General features: G+C 36.8%; 1 protein-coding gene across 1 annotated transcript in view; it reads left to right on the plus strand.

The window, feature by feature from the left end:
- The window catches only part of CENPH (centromere protein H), a 25,453-nt gene extending 18,121 nt beyond the window's left edge, over positions 1-7,332 (plus strand). The window contains exons 8-9 of the mRNA XM_007949184.1: positions 1,879-2,042; positions 7,240-7,332. Of these exons, the coding sequence (XP_007947375.1) occupies positions 1,879-2,042; positions 7,240-7,332 (257 nt within the window). The remainder of the gene's footprint in view (positions 1-1,878; positions 2,043-7,239) is intronic.
- Positions 7,333-9,115: the final 1,783 nt, after the last annotated feature.

A 9,115-nucleotide genomic window follows, 5' to 3' on the forward strand; every position in this document is an offset into this window, starting at 1 on the left:
TTTTTTGGTATTTTCATGCAAATTCTTCTGCTAGTTGGGGTTTAGTCTACTTCTGTATCCTTCCCTTCAAGGCTCAGCGGTCCAAGATTATCTTCTGTGTCTGTGTCAATTGGTTTCCCTTTTCTTTGTTGAAGAGGGTCTGTGCAGTCCTTCTGCCTAGTCCGCCATCTTGCTGGAACTCTCCGGGAAAGTTAATTTTTTATTTTACCATCAAGAAATAATCAGTCTTAGTGTATATATTTTTTCTTTTAATTTTTGTTGTGATTTGGTTGAAAATTTACAGAGTAAATTCATTTTCCGTGTAGTTCATACACATTTTGTTTCATGACGTTAACTATAATTCCCAACAATGTAACAGCTCTCTTCCCACTTCCTGCCAATAGTTACCACTTCCCTTGTCCTTCTATCCTGTGCATTCCTGCCCCCCTCTCTGTGCAACTGCTACCCATCTATTCTCCCATAATTGATTGTTCTAAGCAGTGTATCTACCTAATATAAATATTCACCCTATATGCCTATCTGTTGTTTGGCTAAAAGTCACAGAAGTGAGTTCAGTTCCAGACCTGAAGGGTAACTAGGAGCCATAGTCTCAGGGGTCTCACTAGGCTCTATCAGACCAGTGAAACCAGTCTTTTTTTTTTTATATGATTTTGACTTTTTAGTATATATTTCTTATAAAATTGAAATCATTTTACACTGTATTGTAAGCTGTTTTTTGTCATTGTTTAACAGAATATGTATGATTTATTATTTTTAAATATTATATTGATTTGCAAGCAATCTCAGTCATCAGATCTAGTCACCTTTTCTTATATAATTACACTTTTGGTATTGAATTTTTTCCATTGTATTCCAATCTACTTTTGATGCATTGCTTCTAAGACATGCCCATTTATATTTTGGAATTGTATATTTCTTGGACCATTCTGGAAAATTTGAAAAAGCAGCTGAGCAGTTAATGGTGTTTAGTCCTGGACAAGGGGCTCTTACTTTACCTTGTATATGTGTCATTTTTGTGATTAAAGAGGAAAAAATATTTCCTTATGTTTTAATATATATTTCCTGCCTATTTTTTTAGCTGTAATTTCATTGAAAGTTTACAAAGCAAATTGGTTTTCCATTCAGCAATCCATCATACATGTTCTGTTTTGTGACATTCACTGCAGTCCTCACAGTGCAACAGCATTTTTCCCACATCCCCCCTCCCTGTGTTTCCTGTGTTTTTGGCAACTTAGAATAAGCCCTCTGCTATCATTGTCATCATGTGTTTAGTCTCATTGTAATACATAAATACGTTGAGTGTATCATCAGTATAATTGTCATAACTAAACACCTATTGTTTCACACAGGGTATTTATAAGTACAGGTAGTCCCTGGGTTATGAACATCTGACTTAGGTACAACCTGTAGTTACAGACCATAAAGCCTATTAGGTTAAAAATTCAAGGTACATACAGTAGTTCATGATAACAAATGGGCACTACTTTGCAACACACATCAAAACCTTATTGTTATGTTGAAGATGTTTTAATGTATCTGGAAGTGTTCCTGTAATTTTTTTTTATGCATAGAATTGTACACTGTATACTACGACAAAACATTTGGCTGACGTTAGATGTGAACCATTCCTAACTGTTCTGATAGACATACAAATTTGATTTAAAGACAGATTTAGGAACAGAGAACTCATATGTAATATGGGGACTACCTGTATAAATATTGGTATTTTCTGCCAGCATAGTCATTTTCAGATCAATATAGAATTGGAACTTAAAATGCTGCTTATTAAAAATTTTCTCTTGACTGAAATAACCAGGAAATGTTCTGATTTGTTTTTCAAGATTCTTTATATATAATACATTATTTTTAACCTAACAGAATTAAAACAAGCTTCAGAAAGTAAGCTTTTAGAAATACAGGCTGAAAAGAACAAACAGAAAGATGATTTGGATAGTATGGAAAATTCAGACAAGATAAAGGCCATACGACAAAATCTACAGGAGGAGATACAAATTGCTACAGTTATTCAACATGTGTTTCAGGTAACATTCAATTACAGAAATTGGGAAGGGAAGTAAAGAACTTTTTTGAGATGATCAATACTTATTATAGTGTTGATTTACTTTTAGCTGTGATTATTCTTATTCTTTGATCTTGATAAAATTATTGTGCTGAATATCGATCTGTTTATATATATCTAGAATTCATGTATATTAAATGTTTACGTCTTTGATCTTTCATTATGGTTAGATTTTTATAAACAGAATGATTGTAGCAGATCTGTGGAGGCAGTATGGCATAATGGTGGAGAGCTTGAGACTCTGAAGTTGTGTGTATTTGGGGAATGGAAGGAGATTCATCATGGTAGGAATCTAGAGTTAAGTTCCTGACTGATACTTACAAGTTGTTGACTTTGAGCAAAATTTTTATCTTTTTTAAGCATTAGTTTCTTAGTTAGATAGAGTGATTATGAGAATTTAAGAAGATAATCCATGTTAATCTGTTTAGCATAGTATCTGGTACAAGTAAATTCTCAATAAATGTTGGTAGTTACTATCATATCAGTTTTACAATTTTATGTATTTCTTTTATTATGGAGGTTTTTCATTACTTTTTGAGTTGTGAAAGATGACTCTGGAACTGTTGAGATGAAATACTTATATTGCCAGTTTTTAATTATGTAAGATATACAGTTAAACACTGCCTATTAAAATACTTATATTGCCAGTTTTCAATTATGTAAGATATACAGTTAAACACTGCCTATTAAAGCAAATGCTGACTTATATAATAGAAAGTTTGTGGTGCAGTGAATTACTTGGTATGGCTTTTCTAGCCACAGTCTTTGTAATCCCGCCAGATTACTGGGTAAACCAAACCAAACTCAATGCCATCGAGTCAAATCTGACTGATGGTAACCCCTCCTTGGTTTTCCAAGGTGATATCTCTACAGAGGTAGATTGCCCAGTCTTCCTTCCAAGGAGTGGCTGGTGGGTTTGAACCACCAGTCTTGTGGTTAGTAGTCAAATGCCTTAGGCATTATGCCACCAGAATTCCCAGATTACTGGGTAGGACCATGCAAATAAGGTGTGTAGAACTCAGATGTTGGGATTTGTTAGTTTTATCACTCTGCCAGGCTTAAAATGAGCCTTCCTAGAGGCAGAAGGGGGATCTCACTGCATCAAGAGAGAAAAGCTGGAGGTGAAGTGGAGCACGTCCTTGGACCCAAGATCCCTGCCCTGGACCTCCTTGGCAGAGAGAGGCACCCAGAAGAGAGAGAGAGAGAGAGAAAGAGAGAGAAACACCCCGCAGAGAGAGAAACGCCTGGCAGAGAGATGGTGGTGGTGGACCCAAGAGGCATGAGACAGAGCAGTGGGCTTACCTGGCCCACAGAGTGAGAAAGCTGAGTGCCCTTGGGCAAAAGCCTTGCTGGTAGAGTAGGGTACACATAGGTGTACCTATCAAAAACAAAAAAAGCACTGTCTCTATGGTGCAATCAGCTAGCACATTGTTAACCAAAAAGTTGGTGGTTCCAGCCTACTCAGGGACATGCAAGTACATTTAAGGAGCTCTGGTGAGGCAGTGCCTAAAGCATTTGACTACTAGCCAGAAAGTTGGTGGTTCAAACCCACCAGCTTCTCTGCAGAAGGAAAATGGGGCAATCTACTTCTGTAAAGATGTACCACCTCAGAAACCCAACAGAGGTCTCTATGAGTCAGAATTGACTCAATGGCAGTGAGTTTTGAGTGAGGTGTACCTATCGGCAGAGCTGAAAGAGCTTCGCAATACTTGCCGAGCAGGGCAGAAGCCAGGCTGAAATTTCAAGGGCCAGAGAGGTGTGCTTGAGGGCATAGCAGAGGGGAGACTGTCCTGATTGAAGAATTGTTTCCTGAGTGCATTCCTGAACCTGAATTGTATGTAGCCTGTTACTTCCATAATAAACCCCATAATCATGAGTCTTATCTGTGAGTTCTGTGTGGCCATTGCAACAAATGATCAAACCTAGCAGAGAGGTAGAGGTAGTAAATGCTGTGGGACAGGAGGTTGGTGTCAAAATTAGCAAAAAGATTAGAGAGTTGGCAGTATGTCTGGCCTCATAGGAGTAAGCCTTGGGCTGCTGATGGTGATTCTGTCTTCATCTTGTGAAGTCAGAGGTCAGAAGATGCCACCCCCTGGTCCTTTTAGTAAAGTTTTATATCTCACTCTAAGATATTCTTTTCTGGATCTTATCATTTTACTTTTCTTTGGTACATGTTCCTTCATGCTGCTTTGGGACTTATATTCTTCTGTACTTTTATTCATATTCTGTAAAAAAAAAAAAAAAAAACCTCACTGCCATCAAGTTGATTCCAACTCACAGCAACCACCACTGGGTATCCAAGACTGTAAATCTTTACGGAGGTAGATTGCCCCATCATTCCACAGAGTGGCTGGTGGATTTGAACTGCTGACCTTCTTGTTAGCAGCCAAATGCCTTAGATATCATGAACTAACTGCTTTGTTAAATAGAACTCAGATTTGGCCATCTTTAGGAACTCTTTGTTACTAAGATCAGTCCTTAGGAGTTCAGTCATATTCAAATTCTTAATTCCACCTGACTTTATAAATTTGAGTGGATTTAAATATACTAGCCCTTTCATTCACTTATAGATAAGAAGAGGCTTTATGTAAGCCAGATTTTAAAATTTTATGCATAACAACTTAATCCTTTTGTTTTAAAAGCATTTCAATTAGTAACTTGGTGTCATTGAGTCATAGTTTTTCAAATAATAATGACCGGAATTTTTATTAAATTTGCCCCTAATCATTCTTCCCTTGTCTACCACAAAAAATGTTCTTTACTTTTTAGCATTATGAGGATCTAGGAAATATTTAAATGTTTATAGTAATTTTCTAGGCTTCATCAGTTTCTATGGACAGTTTACTTGCTATTTGTAGTTTTATTCTAGTTAGAAGAATATATAGTTCCAAGTGTGTGGATCATAACAAGTTATAGATTATACAAGCTTTTAAGACCCCAAGCACTGTGTAAGGAACTAGAAGTTAGAACACTGTGAAGACTAAGAATTCCAGAACACTTAATTGTGCTCATGAGGAACCTGTACATAGACCAAGAGACTGTTGTTTGTAAAAAACAAGGGGATACTTTAAAATCAGAAGGATATGGGGTCAGGGTTGTATCCTTTCACCATACTTACTCAATCACTATGCTGAGCAAATAATCCTGAAAGCTGGACTATATGAAGAAAAATGTGGCATCAGGATTGGAGGAAGAGTCATTAACAACCTGTGATATGCAGATGACACAGCCTTGCTTGCTGAAAGTGAAGAAGACTTGCAGCATTTACTGATGAAAATCAAAGACTGCAGTCTTCAGTATGGATTACACCTCAATTTAAAGAAAACAAAAATCTTCACAGCTGGACCTATAAGCAATATCATGACTAATGGAGAAGATTGAAGTTGTCAGGGATTTCATTTTACTTGGATCCACGATCAACACCCATGAAAGCAGCAGTCAAGAAATCAGACATCATATTGTACCAGGCAAATCTGTTACAAAGATGTCTTTAAAGTGTTACGGAGCAAAGATGTTACTTTGAAGACTACAGTGTGCCAAACCCAAGCCGTGGTATTTTCAGTTGCCTCATATGTGTGTGAAAGTTGGATAATGAATAAGGAAGACCAAAGAAGACTTGGTGCCTTTGAATTGTATTGTTGGTGAGGAATGCTGAAAATACCATGGACAGCTAAAAGAACAAACAAATATGTTCGGGAAGAAGTGCTGCCAGAATACTCCTTAGAAGTGAGAAGGGCCAGACTTCTTCTCATCTACTTTGGTCATGTTGTCAAAAGAGACCAGTCCCTGGAGAAGGATATCATGCTTGGTAAAGTGGAGGGTCAGAGAAAAAGGGTGAGACCCTCAACAAGATGGATTGACACAGTGGCTGCAATGATGGGCTCAAGCATACCAGGGATTTTGAGGATGGCACAGGATCAGGCAGTGTTTTCGTTCTGTTTTACATAGAGTCACTGTGAGTCTGAGCCGACTCAATGTCATTTAACAAAATTAGGAGGATCAAGGCTGAAGCTTTACTGAAAGTGGAAACTAAGACACAAGAATTTATTACTGTTTCTCATGATCACAGAGACATATCTAATAAATGTTCAATTAATACCTGATGAGATCAATAAAAGAATGTTTTGTTAACATCTTGTTAAATTTTATTTTGTTGCTGAGAATATACACAGCAAAACATGCAGGTACATTTCCATGACATTGATTACATTCTTCTAGTCCTGCAGTGATTCTCACTCTCCTTGTCCAAGGTTGTTCCTCTTCTATTAACTTAAACTCACTGGCCCCTAAGTTTCCTATCTAATCTTTTGAGTGGCTCTTGTCACTTTTATCCCATATAGATAGATCTTAAGAGAGCTCATTGCTCAAGGCAGGCATTTGTTGTTAGTCATGCTAAACTATTGTTTAGTTTTAACATGACTTTAGAAGATATTTTTGGTTTAAGATTTAAAGATTATCTCAGGACAGTATTTTCACCAGTTCATCTAGCTTCCATGGCTCCAAAAAATCTGGAGTACATGAGAATTTGTAATTCTGTTCTGCATGTTTCCCCCTTTTGATCAGGATTCCTCTATAGTATCCTTTATCAAAACATCACTAATAGTAGCCAGACACCATCCTTTTCTTCTGGTCTGATGGCAAAGGGGGCTAATTGTTCATGGAGGCAGTTGGCCACACATTTCCATGTCTTCCTATTCCTGACTCTCCTTCCTCTGTTGCTCCAGGCAACTAGAAACTAATTGTTGGTGTTGAATGGCTGCTTACAAGCTTTTAAGACCCCAAGCACTGTGTAAGGAACTAGAAGTTAAAACAGAAGCACTAAGTAAGTTATTAGGCCAATTAACTGGCCTGGCCCATGAAACCATGACTCTGAACCTCCAAACCAAGAAACCAAATCTCATGAAGGGTTTGGTTAAACATAAGCAGCCTCACCAGCTACTCCTTTCTCTTTTTTGTCATTGTTGTAAATAGATCTAACATACAACTTTTACAAATTCAGCTTTTTATAGGTGTCCAGCTTATTGACAGCACCCTGCCCTTAATCAACACAATGTTTTCATCACCATAAATCGAAACTCAGTAAAAATGGTTTTTTAAATCTTGTTAGTTCTTTTAAAGTACTTACAGGGTTGTTGTTGTTTTTTTTTTTTCCATTACAGAACATCATTTTGGGGAGTAAAGCCAATTGGGCAGAGGATCCTGCCTTAAAGGAAACTGTGCTACAGCTTGAGAAGAATCTCAACATGATCTAATAAGACTTCCCTTTTACCTTTTTTAGAAAATCTCTTATATGTATTTAAATAGCAGATTTCAAGTGAAATGCATTTTCAGTTTTTGGAATTGTGTTTGGAATTGTTCTAATACTGCATTTTTTTTTTAAAGTCAAATTATCACTATCACATAGAATTGTTTTAAAGATAATTAAAATGATTTGACTTCATCTAAAAAGAATCTGAAACTCTTTGCCTTGGAAGAGTCTAGAAAGACATCTGGTCCAGTTTTCCACTGAATGTGGAATTTTTTTCTACATTTCTGGCAGTCTCGCCTCTTATTAGGAATATTTCTGTGCATTTGTTTGTCAAGCAAAAATATTAGGAAACATATCCAAAGTGTTAACAGTTGTGGTTATTTGTGGTGGTATTATGAGTGACTTTTAAAAGTTTTTGTATTTAGCATGATTACCTTTGATATTAATTTCTCTGATGAGTAATGATGTTGAGTATCTTTTCATGTGCTTATTGACCATTTGTGTATCTTCCTTGGAGAAATGTCTATTTAGATCCTGTGCCTGTTTTTACCAGGTTATTGTCCTTTTTTAACTGAGTTGTAAGAATTCTTTATATATTCTAGGTATCAGATATATGATTTGTGAATATTTTTGCCCATCATTTGAGTTGTCTTTTCATTTTCTTGATGATGTCCCTTGAAGTAGAAAAGTTTTCAGTTTTGATAAACCAACTGATTTTTGACAAAGGTACAACAGCAATTCAATGTAGTAAACCTAACCTTTTCAACAAATGGTGGTGGAGCAAGTAGGAGTCCTTAGGCAAAAAAAAAAAAAAAAAAAAGAACTTCCAGCTAAATTTCATGCCTTATAGAAAAATTAACTTCAAATGGATCACAGACGTAAACGTAAAACCTCAAACTATAAGACTTTTAGGGAAAAAATAAGAGAAAATCTTCAGGAAAATTTTTGGCTGGGCAAAGAATTCTTTGATTTGACATCTTTCTGCCCATTGATTCACCAACAAGCAATGCCCTATATTCTAGGTTTTTGTTACGGCAGTTACCCTCGTGCAATATTAATTTCTGTATTAGTATAATTAACTCTAGCTGCTAAAACACAACCCCAGAAACCTCAGTTTAGCAGAATACGTGTTTATTTTTCATTTATGCAAAATCCTGTACAGACTAGGCAACTCCATTCCATCTTGAAGCTAAGAGAGAGAGGGAGATAGAGACAGATGGTCATGGCTCTTAACTACCGCAGCCTGAAAGTATCCCTTTTTTCAAGACCCATTGGCCAGAACTAGTCACATGTTCTTACATCCTAACTTTAGTTGAGGCTGGGAATATTGGGTGAGCAAGCACTAACAGATGTCACTTTGAAGACTAAGGTGCACCTGACCCAAGCCATTGTCTTTTCAGTAGCCTTATATGCATATGAAAGCTGAACAATGAATAAGGAATACTGCAGGTGAATTGCTACATTTGAGTTATAGTATTGGCAAAGAATACTGATTATACCATGGATTGCCAGAAGAATGAACAAATCTGTCTTGGAAGAAGTACAGATGAATGTTCCTTAGAAGAATGGCCAGACTTTGTTTCTCGTACTTTGGTCACGTTGTCAGAAGTGACCAGTTCCTAGAGAAGGATATTACGCTTGGTAAAGTAGAGGGCTAGTGAAAAAGGAAAAGATCTTCAGCAAGATGTACTGAGACAGTGGCTGCATCAGCGGGCTCAAGCATAGCAATGATTGTGAAGATGGTGTAAGAATAGGCAAAGTCAAAACTGACTCAGCAGCACCTAAAT

The sequence above is a fragment of the Orycteropus afer genome, unplaced genomic scaffold (assembly GCF_000298275.1).
Source record: "Orycteropus afer afer isolate SDZICR_OR568_19922 unplaced genomic scaffold, OryAfe1.0 scaffold00242, whole genome shotgun sequence".
Taxonomy (NCBI): Eukaryota; Metazoa; Chordata; class Mammalia; order Tubulidentata; family Orycteropodidae; genus Orycteropus; species Orycteropus afer.